At 48.3% G+C, this 15,695-nt stretch overlaps 1 protein-coding gene across 2 annotated transcripts in view; it reads right to left on the reverse strand.

Moving 5' to 3' along the window:
* STEAP3 (STEAP3 metalloreductase) overlaps positions 1-15,695 on the reverse strand; it is a 46,737-nt gene that overhangs the window by 9,390 nt on the left and 21,652 nt on the right. For both annotated transcript variants that reach the window (XR_005719048.1, XM_040228973.1), the window contains exons 2-4: positions 12,479-12,978; positions 10,377-10,904; positions 1,590-1,754 (exon numbers count right to left, since the gene is read on the reverse strand). Coding sequence is in view for 1 of the 2 variants with exons in the window: in XM_040228973.1 (XP_040084907.1) it covers positions 1,590-1,754; positions 10,377-10,904; positions 12,479-12,958 (1,173 nt within the window). In the remaining variant the exon portion in view is untranslated. The remainder of the gene's footprint in view (positions 1-1,589; positions 1,755-10,376; positions 10,905-12,478; positions 12,979-15,695) is intronic.

Consider the following 15,695-nt stretch of genomic DNA (forward strand, 5'->3'; position numbering starts at 1 on the left):
CTTGTAATCTGTGGCTGCTTAAGGAAGCGACTTTCTGGTGAGGGGAGCAAACTGCAGTCTGTTTTAATTGTGGATAAACCATGCACCCCGGCAGACTCCAGGCAGGAACTGGAAAATCCCAGATTTGTGTGTTTGACACATGAGGATTAGCAGCAGATAAATAAGATTCTTTCTTCCCCTCTTTTGCCAGCATGTAGTCAGGCCTGAGCATTCCTCCAGAGACCTTCCAAGATGAGCAGAGCCAGTGAGAGTCAGAAACTGACATAAAACACCACAACTCTGTCTCGTTCTAGGGTATGCACGTGTCCCCAGTTAGGAACAATAAATTGGGATTATATAAGAGTACCACACCACTGGTGTCCCTGCTGGAATCTCATGCTGTGTCCTTGCTGCACAGAGAAGATATGCAACAGATGTTTGTTGGCAGTGGGGGTGGAAGTGATAGCTGTTCCCTGCCCTGATACCATGTCGATGGTAGAACCCAGTATTAGTCAGCACTCATCACTGGAGTGGGTGAGTTAGTGTGTCAGTACTGGGGGGTTGACCACGTGCTCTGTATAGAGAACAGTGGGCGATGCCAGAGGAATGCAAATGTCCCTTCCCAGTTGTCCTTAAAATTAAAACATGGCTATGCCTGGCTTTAGAGGATGAAACAGCAACTCACTCCAGTGTTCTTGCCTGGGAAATCCCACAGGCACAGGAACCTGGGAAGGCTACAGTCCATAGAGTCACAAAGAATCAGACATGACGGAGCACCCGGGTATGCACACATGCGTGCCTGGCTTGCTCACAGGTCTAGCACAATGCTGGGTGCAGAGTATGCGTTCAATAAACAGCGAATAAATGCATGGAGAAACTTTGCCACTAGTAGCAGCTTCCTAAGTGTGTTCTGTAGAGTGTAGATAGCTGTTATGTGGGTGGTGGTGGTGGGGGAAGTCGGGTAGGGAGGGTGCTACAACTCAAATGAGTTAGCTGAACAAGATTTGCTTGTGGTAGACTTTAATTTGATGCATTGTGCATCCAAAGTGCATTGTGACTAACTCAGGGGGCAGCGGATCTTTTCCCAAATGTATTTGACCCCACATGTCCTTTTTCATAGGAGTGGTGTCCTTTGGGAAATGCTGTGGTTTATTTCCTATTAATTGGAGGCCCTCATGCCCACCTCCCATCCACTCTGCATGAATCAAGAGGTCAAAGGGAATAACAGGGTCCGGTTGATCTGAGGGTGCTGGGTGGCCACTGGATTCACTCAAGGGCTTGCTGATTTCCTAGCCAGATCAGCAACATGTCCAGTGACTCCATGTTATGGGATTTTGTTTCAGAAGCCCAAGAATTATAGAAACTGAGAACGTGTAGTCCAGGGTTGAGCGTTCTGCCATCTGATTTTTTCACGTGCCTAAATCTGGCTTCCCCAGATGTTGTGAGGTTGAGCTGGTCCCAGGCAGCCCCTTTCTCAGGAGACCTGGGTGAGCCTGCCAGGCTCCCAGGACACCGGACTGAGTGGTTCTGTTGCACAGATTATGAAAGCCCAAGCAGCATGTGGATGGGAAGGTGCCTGCATGGGAGAGGCAGGGCCCAGGCTACCTTACCTGGACAAAGCTGAACTCCCTCCAGTTGAGTGAGTTCGCGATGGATGGCAGTGAGGTGACAGCCAGCAGGGACAGCATGCCAAGGGCCAGCACTCCCAGGGACACGTAGATCTCCATCCGCCACACTTCCTCCTCATTCCAGATGTGACTCTTATTGGTCAAGACCTGGTATAGAAGGAAGGAAAACCATGAACACTGTGGCCAAGGTCGATGCCCTGGGATTTGGGCCAGTGAGGAGTTTGGGATGGGAGAAACACAGGAACAACCAACATTTCTACTTTCCACCTCATGTAATGTGTTTCTAGCTCTGTTTGAAGCACTTTTCAAGTATCAGCTCACCTGATCCTTAGAACGACTCTGTGAGGGAGAGTTCATTACTGTCCCCATTTTTCAGATGAGGGAAACGAGGCACAGAGATCAAGTTACCTTGCCGTGGTCACACACACCTCAGGAGATGGCAGAGCTGAGGTTAGGAGCCAGGCAGCGGGCTCCGAAGACATGGCTCCCTCCCCACGGCTTTCACAAGTTGGCCTGGGGCCAGTCAACCAGAGCAGCCACATGAGCCAAGAGGAAGGAGCAGAGAATTTGATAAGACACAAAGAACCTCCAAACATGGCCATCTCTCAAGGTTTTCGGGTGCCCAAGTCCCCCAGAGGAGGGAGGAGCTCTCCAAGCTCAGAATCCCATCAGCTAGGTGGGCTGCTGCCCCTGCTGCCCACCTCCCCTCCCAGCCTGTCTCAGCTTGGACCCATGGTCCCCCAAGCTGCCCCCATCACTGGTTCATACTCCAGACACACACAGACACCAAACCCCTCACCATTTCCTAACTAGCCCCCAGCTCCCATCTTCTCATCCAGCTCCTCATTTCTGTCTGAGGAATACAGCTTTGACTCAACTGTGGAGCTCCATACTGAGGTCACAGGTGTGAGGCCTTTGATGCAGAGCCAAGATCCAAGGTCACCTCTGGAACTGACTGAGCCTCATTGTAACCATTGCCAAAACCCGCCCTGATCCTTATTGGCCAGATTCTTGACTCCAAATTAGGCAAAAAATGCCCCTCCTCCCAAACCTTCCCCCCTGGTACTCACCCTATTGCACCCAAACCAGTCACCTAATGCCACCCTTCAAGCAGAAATTTTCTTTGTCTTGAGGCCATAAAAATTGGCTACCAACCCATGTAAAGCATCAGCTCTCCCTTGAGCTGGCGAGCTGTTCTAACAGCGTCCCATCGGCTCTCCCTGGTCTGTCAGGAGGTTGGCCTACTGTGCTCACAGCCCCCACATTACCTCAACTCTTTGTTCTTAATAAACTCACTCCCATCTAAAATGCTCTGTGTCTGGAAGTTCTTTTCCAACCTGCGCTCGGAATGCCATGACATCAACCACTGCTACACAGCAGAGGCCAAGATCCACTCACCAAGCAGACCCATGAGCACTTAAGAAGCACCTACTGTGCCAACATCCGTTGGATCATCAAAAAAGTAAGAGAGTTCCAGAAAAACATCTACTTCTGCTTTATTGACTACGCCAAAGCCTTTGACTGTGTGGATCACAACAAATTGGAAAATTCTTCAAGAGATGGGAATACCAGACCACCTGACCTGCCTCCTGAGAAATCTGTATGCATGTCAAGCAGCAAGAGTTAGAACTGTACATAGAACAATATTGGTTCCAAATCAGGAAAGGAGTACATCAAGGCTGTATATTGTCACCCTGCTTATTTAACTTATATGCAGAGTACATCATGAGAAATGCCAGGCTGGATGAAGCACAAGATGGAATCAAGATTGCCAGGAGAAATATCAATAACCTCAGATATGCAGATTGCACCATCCTTATGGCAGAAAGGGAAGAAGAACTAAAGAGCCTCTTGATGAAAGTGAAAGAGGAGAGTGAAAAAGCTGGCTTAAAGCTCAATATTCAGAAAACTAAGATCATGACCTCTGGTCCCATCACTTCATGGCAAATAGATGGAGAAACGATGGAAACAGTGACAAAACTTTATTTTCTTGGGCTCCAAAATCACTGTAGATGGTGATTGCAGCCATGAAATTAAAAGATGCTTGCTCCTTGGAAGAAAGGCTATGATCAACCTAGACAGCATATTAAAAAGTGGAGACATTACATTGCCAATAAACGTCCATCTAGTCAAAGCTATGGTTTTTCCAGTAGTCATGTATGGATGTGAGAGTTCGACCATAAAGAAGGTTGAGCGCCGAAAAATTGATGCTTTTGTACTGTGGTGTTGGAAAAGACTCTTGAGAGTCCCTTGGAGTGCAAGGAGATCCAATCAGTCAGTTCTAAAGGAGATCAGTACTGAATATTCATTGGAAGGACTGATGCTGAAGCTGAAACTCCAATACTTTGGCCACTTGATGTGAAGAACTGACTCACTGGAAAAGACCCTGATGCTGGGAAAGATTGAAGGCAGGAGGAGAAGGAGATGACAGAAAATGAGATGGTTGGATGGCATCACTGATGCAGTGGACATGAGTTTGAATAAGCTCTGGGAGTTGGTGATGGACAGGGAAGCCTGGTGTGCTGCAGTCCATGGGGTCACAAAGACTCGGATATGACTGAGAGAATGAACTGAACTGAACTGAACTGAACTGAACTGTGTGCTAGGCCATGGGCCACAGAGAACAAAGACACCTGCCCTCACAGAGTTCCGGATCCCCCACTGAGCTCCAGGGATGCACCCACTGATGAGCCACTGCAGGCCCCGAGGTGTCTACTTCCTTCCTCCCCACGGGGAGTGCCCTTGCACCTGAGCCCCCTCCAAGCCGGGCTGACAGATCCTTCTATTAAAACTATGATTTCCCAACTAGACCAGGTAGCAGAGTTCCTGGAAGTCAAGGTGTTCTCTCAGAACACTGGCAAATGCTGGTGCTTCACTTCTACCCACAGGACAAGGAACAGCATTTCCCTTAGGAAATATGACCAGGCTTTAGCAGGCACATCTCTGCTTTGCAAAACAGAGTCAGTCAGGTTTTTCAGAAACTATTTCAGCAGAGGGAAAAAAAAAAATTACCCAAGTGCAGCTAGAAGATGTAATAATAAAAATGAATCTAGTGGGCTGAGCAAAAATGGTTGAAAAGCTTATGAGAAAAAGTTGAAAGAAACTGAGCAAATGCTATCCATTGAGTGCTTTTCCTGCAATTTGTGAAAAACGATGGACTCTGTTCTATTTCAGGGCAGGCTGGCTCTTGCTGGTGCCATTAAGCCACAAAAGGACCAGGAGTCTGGAGACCCAGGTTCTCACCCTGACCACAAGTCCTGTGAGACACTGGGCAACTCCAACTCTGGGCCTCTGTTTCTCCACTGACAGAGCAGGAAGAGCTCATGTCTCAAATCCTAGAATTTTGCTCCCTTACCAAACAAATGTCATCACCAGCTAGGGAAGGCGGGGCCGGATATTACCCTGAAGGAGGCTGGGAGGTCTCCCTCCTACCTGAACCTGGTGGAGGCTTACTCACACCTTCCTAGGACTAACAACTGCTGTTTTTAAGTCATCCCCATGTTCTGATTGTTTGTTCTTCAGATATACTTCATTAGTCACTCCCTTCTGCCTTTTGGTAAGATTAGGCAGTTAATGTCACAAGTCAAGAGTCTGGATGATGACACACACCGCATTTGCTTGCAAAATGTCTTGTGTTTTTTTTTTCCTAATATTTCCACTCAGCAGTGATGCTGGGAAGGGGCTGGGTGAGGCAGGCAAGGGAGTAATGGGTGGTGAGGAACCTGTGTGAGCATCTGGATATTAGGCCGTGGGGGTCTCATCCAACCACAGTGCTGTTCTCAGGGCTCCCAGTGACCAGGGCCACACCCGGCTAAACCGGGACAAAGATTCAATAGCTCTCCACTCCCATAGGGATTCTCCCATGTTCAGAGCTAATCAAGCTGCCCACCTTGACATGATGAGGACAGTGCTCATCAACAAGAGATGGAATGCTGACATCCATGCATGACATTTCCTTTCCCTGTAGGTTTCAGCTTAGAGGCAGAAGGGTTCAGGGACAGGAGACCCAGAAGGCTCACCATGTCCCAAAAGTGGGTGGTAGTTGGCAAGAGGGTGATGCTGACCTCTAGCCAAACCCGGAGGCTATGGTAAGGCAGGAGAAGGGTCAGTCTAGGGTGCTGGTGAGAATGGCTTCGCTGTCCCAAGGCCTGGGTTCCAGTGCTGGGTCTGCTGCTGGGGGTCAGTCATGAGATCCAGGCAGTCGCTTTCCAGAGTACCAGCACCTCTCTCTCTTCTTGCAAAGACTAAATGGGTGATGTTTGTGAAGTGAGAAGCATGTGACTGGCACATAGTAGATGATTAATATAATAAATGGCTGGTGCTGTTCATCTTAATGGCAGCTGGGAAGTTAGACTAGTTCTTTCCCCAGGCTCTACCCAGACTTCTCTTAAGAGATGCCTGGTGTTAGCTTCATAGTGACCAAGTTAACAGTCACTCAGTGAATATGCACTGGGACTCTGTGTTAGGAACCATGGACCTCAAGGGGTGGAAGACCCACCCAGTCATGGAAATCTAGACTGGGCAGACATGTAGATGAGTGATTACACAGTGATGCAGAAGAAATATCATAGAAACGTGGACCAACACAACAGATAACAGAGGTGGCAATGGGGGAATGGGAGAGTCGCTGGAGAGGCTTAAGAGAGGTCGGGTTTTGAAGGAGGAACAGGAGTTCGTCAGACAGCCAAGGTGTCCCAGGTTGGGGTGTCCAAGCTGGAGGAATGAGCTCTGCCCATTCCGAGGACAGTATGGGCCCCGAGTGTGACGTGTCAAAGAAGCATTGGGGAGATGGGGCTGGGGACAGAGCCCAGATGCATTGGGAAGGGTCTGTCCTTATCCTGAGTCACCAAATGCTTTTCAGCAGTGACACGGTCAGATGTGAGATCTAGATGGTTCTCTCTGACAGCTTAGACTAGATTTAGGGTGAGAGGAAGGAGAAGACAGTGTGTGCATAAAACATTTTCTTTGATATTAATTTTGATCTTAAAATGTATTTCTAAGGCACCATTGAAGTAAATCAGAAAACACTAGTAAATAAAATATGATTTACCATAGATGTAAATCAGAAAGTACTAGTTACCACTGGTAGTACTATTAATATCGACAAACATGGTCTCAGAGGTCTTCTCTGCAGCTGGTGTACAGCTACGTCTCCAATTCTGTGGACTTGGGGTTAAAGGAAACTTGTGTTTCCTGTGCCCAGGCTAGCATGCTCCCTTCCCTCCAGTCGGGCAGCCAAGGTGGGCCCTGAGAGGGCAGCCCGAGGGCAGACTGGGAAAGTCACAGGTCACAAACTGCTCCCAGAGCCCTGCTGCTAGGGGCTGAATGCAGGCCAACCTCAGATGCCCAGTCTTGGAGCCTGTGGGCATGGTTGACCTGCATACTATCCAGTATCTAAACCTCCAGGTTCAGGCAACTCATCACTTCTTGGGTGTGCATCCTACTTCTGGGCTGCTCTGCTGTTAACCGCCCCCACCCCCGACATACCCATAGCAGCCCTGGCTCTGCCCTACAGAACACTGCAGAACAAGGTTCGGCCCCTTCGCTTGACTTTGCTATCTGTCTCTGATCCCATCCTGTGGGAGTGATGGTTGCCTGGCAACCTCCACTGGGGCCTGCAGCCTTACAGGGCTTTGAAACTCAGGGAAAATGACCTTGCACTTGCCCGTCTGTGCCTTGGTGTTTGCATCATGGCAAAACTATATTAACATGATATCAAGAAGAGCCTTGGGGACTTCCCTGGTGGCACAGTGGATAAGAATCTGCCTGCGAGACAGGGGACATGGGTTTGATCCCTGGTCCAGTAGACTCCACATGCTGCAAAGAAGCACATGTGCCGTAGCTACCGAGCCCACACTCTAGAGCCCACAAGCCACTACTGAAGCCCATGAGTGACAACTACTGAAAACAGAGTACCCTAGAGCCCGCACGTCGCAACTGCTGAGCCCGTGCGCCTAGGGCATGTGCTCAGCAACAGGGAAGCCACTGCAATGAGAACTCCGGACACGGCAACAGAGTAGCCCCTGCTTGCCCCACCTAGAGAAAGCCCACGCAACAACAAAGACCCAGCACAGCCGAAAATAAATAAACGATTGAATTAAAAACAAAAACAGAAAGAGCCTTTGCAGGGCGGAGAATCTGGAGAGTGGCAGTCAGAGGGTGAGCAGGGGAAGGGGCAGCCAGGGGTTTGCCTCATGCTCTGGTGGGAAGGGGGTATCACCTTCTTCCCTACCCACTGCCTGAAATGCCTGCCACCCAGATCTGCCACCTCCTGGGCAGCAAGTACTGCGCCATACCCTGAGAAGCTGTGCAGGGCCTCCTGCCCAGTGAGAGAATATTGGAGAGCATCAAACCCACTAGCACTGGGTAAGACCTCCATCTACATCAGGGTGCTGAGAACAAAGGAGGGGCTATGACTTGCTCAAGGTTAAGCTCTTTGTTCTCGTCAGTGATGCTAGAGGACAAGAGTCCAGGGTTCTGGCCTGCAGGTCTGCACGCCACCCCATGCCAGCTAAGGGGAGGACGAGACTGTCTTACTTCATCCTGTGGCCTTAGGGCCTGGTAGAGTAGAACTCAGTGAATGAATGAGCTCTGGGATCACCTACTCAACTGGTAATTTGGACTTGTTTTCCCTGTAGAAATTACATGGGCATGAACATGGATCTGGAAGAGAATGGCTGGATCTGCATCCCACCTCAGCCCCTTACTGGCTGTGTGACTCTGGCCAAGTAACTTAAACTCTCTGTGCCTCAGTTTTATCACCTGTAAAATAAGGGTATTACAGCATCTGCCTTATAGAGATAAGGGCTAAATGAATTCACGCTGGATATGTAAAGCTCTTAGAATGCTAAGAGTAAGCTCTTTTTAAAGAGTGTGTGACCATCATTTTTCCCTTTCTCTCTCGTTGCCAGCAACAAGAAGTCTGAAGTCTGGGTTCCAACTTTCTCTTATGAAGGCCCAAGCCTACAGATGAAACGATGCCAGGTGTCCATGGGTGGGGAAGGACAAGGGCATTTGAGAAGCTGCGAGCAGGGAAGCAGGAACCCAAGGGAGTAGGGGCTGAGGTCTGTGGTTCCCAGGAAGTGGCCCCATCTTGCTCCCACAGTCCTGCTCTGGGAAGTGGCCAGGCCTCTGAGGGGACGGCTGCATGGCAGATGTGCCTGGGGAGGGCACAGCCTCAGTAGGATCCCTGCTTTCCAAGCAAGAACAAAACTGCAGCTGGAACCAGGGGCAGATGACAAGGGTCTCACTGGATGACTTAAGTGTCCTGGAGTGTGTAGGACCCACACACCAGGCCAGAGGCTAAGGGCTAGAGGTAGAATCAAGCAGGTTAGCGAAAATAAAGAAAAGCAGCGTTGCTTGCAGACCTGCACTTTGGAGCCAGAATCAGGCCCTGTGAGTTTGTAAACCATGAGGAAGCATCTAGGGGGCCTATTTCTGTGGGTACAGGTGCCAGGGGAGGCTGCCTGTGGTGCTATTTGGTTTGGCCTGAAGGCCCTGCATTCCCAGGAATCCTGATGGCAAAAGAGCACCATCTGGCTTTCCTAAATGCATAATTACTGTGCCCCGCCCAAACATATTTCTTCCCCAGCAGCCTTCCCCATCTCAGATGACGGTAACTCCATCCCCCTTGGTACTCAGGATGAGAACCTGAGCATCTCATCTATCCCAAGCCTATTGTAGCAATCCTGTGTACTTGGGCTTCAAAACATGCCTTCAGTACCTTCTTGCCCCTCTGCTGCCCCCACCCCATTCCAAGCCTCCATTGCCTCTCATCAGGGTTCCTGCACAGCCTCCTAACTGGTCTCCCAGCATCTTCATCTGATCAAGTTAGATCTTCTATCTTCTCCACCTGGCAGCAGAGTGAGCCAAATAAAACCCCAGATGGATTATCAATCCTCTACTCAAAACCTTTCATTGGCTTAGGGTCTAAGGCCAAACCCCTTCCTTGGCCTTCAGGGCCTCTCTGGTATGGCTTCAGCCTCCCAGGCCTCACCCACCACTGCCTCCCTGGGCTCCACCAAGAGGTCCTACTTGCTATTTCTCAAAGGTGCCAAGCAACTCTTCTCCTTCCAACCTGTGCTCATATATCACCTACTCAGCAAGGCCTCCTGTTGCTGCTGCTGCTAAGTTGCTTCAGTCGTGTCCGACTCTGTGCGACCCCATAGATGGCAGCCCACCAGGCTCCCCCGTCCCTGGGATTCTCCAGGCAAGAACACTGGAGTGGGTTGCCATTTCCTTCCCCAATGCATGAAAGTGAAAAGTGAAAGTGAAGTCGCTCAGTCGTGTCCGACTCTTCACGATCCCACGGACTGCAGCCTTCCAGGCTCCTCCATCCATGGGATTTTCCAAGCAAGAGTACTAGAGTGGGGTGCCATCGCATTCTCCGAGCAAGGCCTCCTACACCACCCTTTAAAATTGCACCCCACCATTCTCCATGGTTTTCTTTTCCTCCTTAGTGATAGGCATGTTTGCCCAGTTATATCTGACTTTTTGCGACCCCATGTACATAGCCCGCCGCACTCCTCTGTCCATGGGATTCTCCAGGCAAGAATACTGGAGTAGGGTGCCATTCCCCACTCCAGGGGATATCAACCCAGGGATCAACCAGTCCTCCTTTCCAACCCACACCTCCTGCATCTCCTGGGTCGGCAGGCAGATTCTTTACAGCTGTGCCACTGGGAAGAATTGGCAGATGACAAGTGGAGGGTTGTACCTATGGGACACCCAGTACCATGACTGGCAGGAGACAACTCACGAGGGCTGTACCTGCTTGATGGCCAGGTTGACTAGCTCGTAGCGGTGCGAGCGGCGCAGCGGCAAGCAGAGACTGTAGACCGCGTGCAGGGCAGCGCAGAAGAAACTGAGCAGGCCGATCTGCTTGCGGTGCTGCAGCCAGTGGTCCAGCCAGTCGGGGAAGCGTTGGTACTTGGTGCTGCGGCGCAACTGCAGGGCAGCTGCCAGCATGCCGGGCAGATACACCAGCGACAGCAGCACGTAGGCCACGCAGGGCAGTGTTGTGTTGACCACGAGCACAGGGAGCTTGTAGAACTTGTTCTTGCCCTCCTGCATGTAGGGCTCCAGCACATCCCGGACAAAGTTGTAGGTGTAGAAGAAGATGAAGAGCCCCAGGGCCAGGAGAGCGGGCACCTTCCAGCCTGGGAAGAGACGCAGGGGCATGGCCTCCACCTCCCGGGCTGAGGCCAGGGACCCCATGTCCACAGGGGTGAAGCCCATGGCCCTCACCATCTCCAAGACAGTGCGCTTGGCTTCCAGCTGGTCACTGCAGATGGGCACCTGTGGGGAGGGAGGTGGGAGGTGTCAGATGGGGTCCCTGGGTGGGGCCTCAGAGTCTCCTGGCCAAACTTCTCACTAAAGAGCCGAGGAAACTGCCAGGTAAGGTACAGCTGGAGCAGAAGGTGACCCTGACTCCCAGGCCAGAGGCGTTTCCTCCCTGTGGTCTCCCAGTCTCTGACCCAGCAGTACCCACTACTCAAGGATAATGGCCAACACTCATTCAACAGTGAGCATCTCACCCAGCTCATAGCCATCAGCATCCACAAGCAGAACACCCATCTAGGCAGCCTCCAGGAGCCCTTGGAATAGGTGTCTCGAGGACTCTGGCCTGCCCTGAGGGTTGGTCAGCAACTGGGCTTTGCGTATGGCTTAGAACGTGCTGCTGTAGCTGCAGCTCCATCCCTCAGTCCACAAGTGTCCTCTTGCCCCTTACAGCTCTCAGCCAACACACAAGGTGTTCCCCAAGCCAGCCCCTGCCTTGTAGCCCACTGCTCCCCTCTGTGAGCCCCTAGGCAGGTCCACTGGTGTCCTCTGGCCCCAAACACTCCACGTGTCTTGCTGATACTGCTGTGGTCAGCTGCTCTACCAACACTGACTCAGGACCTACTATGTGCCAGGCTTAACACGTGTGATCCCTCAGCGTTGCCACAAGCCTGAAAGTAACTACTGTCCACATTTTTCAGGTGAGGAAACTGAAGTTTGAGAACATCAGTTCTCACCTCTGTGCCTCAGAAGGAATGCCCTTTCTGTGCCTGATGACATGAGTTAGGGCCAAGGCCAAAGCTGACCTCAAAGGCTTCCCCAGCCAGCTAGCTGCTGGTTCTGTTCCCTCCAGGCCCTGCTATTCTACATTCAGCCACTGTCCCTTGTCCCCATGCAGGCTGTAAAGAGGACCCTCCAGTTAGAGGGGCTGGGTACCGGTGGGCTCTCCCACAGCCTGGCATGGAGTTGGCAGAGAAGCCATCTGAGCTGGATTCATTGGAAGAGGGTCTCATACACATGTGGAGCCTGGCATTCTTCCTTCAGGAAAGTGCAGGTGGCCTCTTGACATTAAAAACCATCTTGTCTTGGTTAGAGCCAACTGTATGCAGCAATGGCTATTTTCTGGAGCCATTTTCCAACTCCAGAAAAACCTGCTATTAACTATTCTGAGAAATCTGCTCAGTTCTTGGAAGCCTTTGGGATAAATGAGATAAAGTTTGGGACTTACCTGCTTCCTCAGGACCTGGTGCAGTTTCTTCTTTCTAAGTCCAGTCCTAAAAGCAAAATCTCTCTTCTTGACTCCAGATAGTAAAAAGAAAGCCATCAATCTTTTCCTCCTTATTTTCTTGGAAATCAAATTACCATAGAAGAACATAGATTTCCGGTTGAAACCCCAGCTTACCAAGCTATGGGACCTGGTGTAAGCTCATTAACAACTCTGCACCACACTGCCCTACTCTGTGAAATGGAACTTTGCAGTCATGTGAGATGAGCTGAGATAATGTACATGAACAGCCTGGTTCATCAAGGGCCTTCAGTGAAAGTTAGCCATTTACATTGATTATGATGACTGGCATTCCTCCAGCACTTACCTGCCTATTTCCATCCCTTGGACCAGACTGCAGGGTCCAGGCAGAGATGACATTGAAGGCCTTGACCACTGCGCAGGTGGGGAAAAGGGAGGCCAGGTACTCAGCATTGGACTCATGGTGCTGAAGGTGCTCCTGCTCTGTGGGGTTGCTCACGTCCACCAGGATCTTGCCAGCCAGCTGGTCACTGAGGCCACACAGTGTGGAGTAGTGTTCCCGGAACATAGCCACGAAGATGACCTCCGGGGAGCCCACCGCCTCCTCCTGGAAAGTCACTTGCGCTGCCGAGGGAAACAGCCCAGCCATGCGTTTGGGGTTGCGGCTCCCCACCACCACACTGAAGCCGGAGCCCACCAGGCGGGTGGCCAGGGAGCGGGCAAAGTCGCCGCTGCCCAGGATGCCCACTTTGGGAACCTCACTGGGGGCCTCAGCAAGGCTGCCATCACTGTCCACCAGGTGGTGGCTGATGAGTGGCTTGTCCATCTTTCCTGTTGTTCTGGTGGCTAGAAGAGAAAACAGGAAGTTGGTCAGCAGAGGGCTTGTGGACTGCCCCTCCTACCAGCTCCCTCTCTGTCCATCAGAACTGCATGATGGTGCAACATTCACCCAACAGGCCTTTCAGTGTTAACATGTGCCAGCGTGGGGGCACAAGCTGAATAAGTCCCAGCCCTTTCCTCAGGAGCTCACAGATTCCATAAAAGGAGAGGGAAGGACCTCTGTGTTCTACTCTGTCCTCTGTCCTGAATTATTTGCTTGGTACAAATTTGTGAGAGTGAGTGCGCTGAGAAAGAAGGGTATGGAATTTCTATGATCAATGCTATGCATGTCTTTTCAAAAGCATTATGTAATATCCAGTGTTACTATCCGGGAGTGACCCTGACCTCAGCATCATTGGGTTTATTGGATTACCAGGAAGGGTAGACAATGTGTTCCTGTGTTTGTTTACACTCTGCATTTTGGAATGGTATCTCTGATGCTCTTCCTTAAGTAGACAATTAGCAGCTTAAAGGTAGTGACCTCATCTTATTTGACTATGGATCTCACCATTTATCACAAGGCCTGGCACAGAGCTGGTGTTCAGTGCTTACTGAATGAATGAACAAACATCAGAATTCTACTCTCTGAGGGTAGGACTGGAGTGGGACTTGACAGTGAATGGGACCTAAGATTGGGCCCCTGAATTTGGGCTACAAATTTACAGTAAGCTTGGGTGGGAAAGTTATTTGTTTTAATTGTCACCAACTTCTAGCTGTAAGTTGCTATTTTCTTCAGTATGAATGTAAGCAGCAACACAGTAGTATTGGCCTATCTGCAGCTTTGTCACCAATAATGACCAATGTCACACGTTTAATTGTGAAAGAGCTCTCCAAATATGATTTAAACTCATCATGAATTTAAAATTATGGTAGATAGAACACCTAAATACATAAAGCAAATATTAATATACCCAAAGGGAAAATAGCAATAATAGTAGGGGACTTCACTATCCCACTTTCAATAATGGATGGATCAGACAGAAAAAAGTCAGCATGGAAACATTGAACTTGAACTATACTTTAGACCAAATGAACTCAACAAATATATAGAGAACATTCTACCCAACAGCAGCACAATAGATATTCTCCTCACATGTCACAGAACATCCTCCAGAATAGAGTATATATGTTAGGTCATAAAATACATCTTAACAATTTAAAAAGCTGAAATCACATCAAGTATTTTTCCAACCACAATGGTATGAAACTAGAAATCAGTAACAGGAGAAAAATTAGAAAATTCACAAATATGTGGAAATTAACATACTCATGAATGACCAATAAACCAAAGAAGAAATCAAAAGAGAAATTAAAAAATATATATATCTGAAGCAAGCAAAAATGGAAGTATAACATACCAAAAAGTATGAAGTGAAGCAAAAGCAGCTCTAAGAGGAAAGTATAGCTTAATGCCAAAATGAAGAAAAAAGAAAGATCTCAAAACAACTTAATTTACATCTCAAGGAACTAGGAAAAGAACAACAAAGTCCAAGTTAACAGAAGGAAGGAAATAATAAAGATCAGAGTGGAACTAATTGAAATAAAAGCTAGAAAAACAATAGAAAAAAATCAATGAAGACCTGGTATTCTGAAAAGATAAAATTGACAAACCTTTAGCTAGATTCACTAAGAAAAAAAAAAAAAATTCAAATAAAATACAAAAGAAAGAGACATTATAACTGACATCACAGAAATACAAAAGATTACAAGAGATTATTATGGACAATTATATGACAACAAATTGGACAACACCAATGAAATGGATAAATTCCTAAAAACATACTATCTACCAAGACTGACTCATGATGAAATAAAAAATCTGAACAGGCCAGTAATGAGTAAGGAGATTGAATCAGTAATTTAAAAAACTCTCTGACTTAGCAGACTAGATAGATGTTGACTCAAAGAAGAATATCTATAATGATAAAGAATTTACTAAGACACTCCTCCCTTTCCTAACTACATGTCTCTGTGAGGCTGGATTTTCTTCATACATTTCAATCAAATATTGCCCCACACTGAATGCAGAAACATGAGAATCCAGCTCTTTCATATTAAGCCAGACCTTAAGGAGATATTAAAAAATATAAAACAATGCCTTTGTTCACATTACTTTTTGTTTTGGAAAATATCATTTTCATGAAAATATCTATTTTAAAATAAAATGGATTTATTGTGACTATTTTAAAATAAATTAATAAGCAAACAAACAAAAAAACCCCAAAGCCTCTCCCAAAAAAGAAAGGCCAGGACTGGATGGCTTCACTGGTGAATTCTTCCAGAGATTTCCTGACAAGTTAATGCTAATCCTTTCCTCACTCTTTAAAAAACAAACAAAAACAAACAAACAAAAATAAAACTGAAGAGAAAGGAACACTTCCAAGCTCATTTTATGATGCTATCATTACTCTGATACCAAAGCCAGATAGGGACACTACAAGAAAAGGAAATTACAGGCCAATATCCCTGATGAACATAGATGCAAAAATCCTCAATGAAACACTAAGAAACTGAATTCAGCAGCACATTAAAAGGATCCTATACCATGATCAAAGTGGGATTTATCCCTGGGTTGCCAGGATGGTTCAACATAGGTAAACCTTTAAATGTGATATACCATAATGAAAGAATGAGGGATGAAATTAATACGATCATCTCAATAGATGCAGAAAAAACATTTAACA

This window comes from Oryx dammah, unplaced genomic scaffold (genome assembly GCF_014754425.2).
Source record: "Oryx dammah isolate SB20612 unplaced genomic scaffold, SCBI_Odam_1.1 HiC_scaffold_27, whole genome shotgun sequence".
Classification (NCBI taxonomy): domain Eukaryota; kingdom Metazoa; phylum Chordata; class Mammalia; order Artiodactyla; family Bovidae; genus Oryx; species Oryx dammah.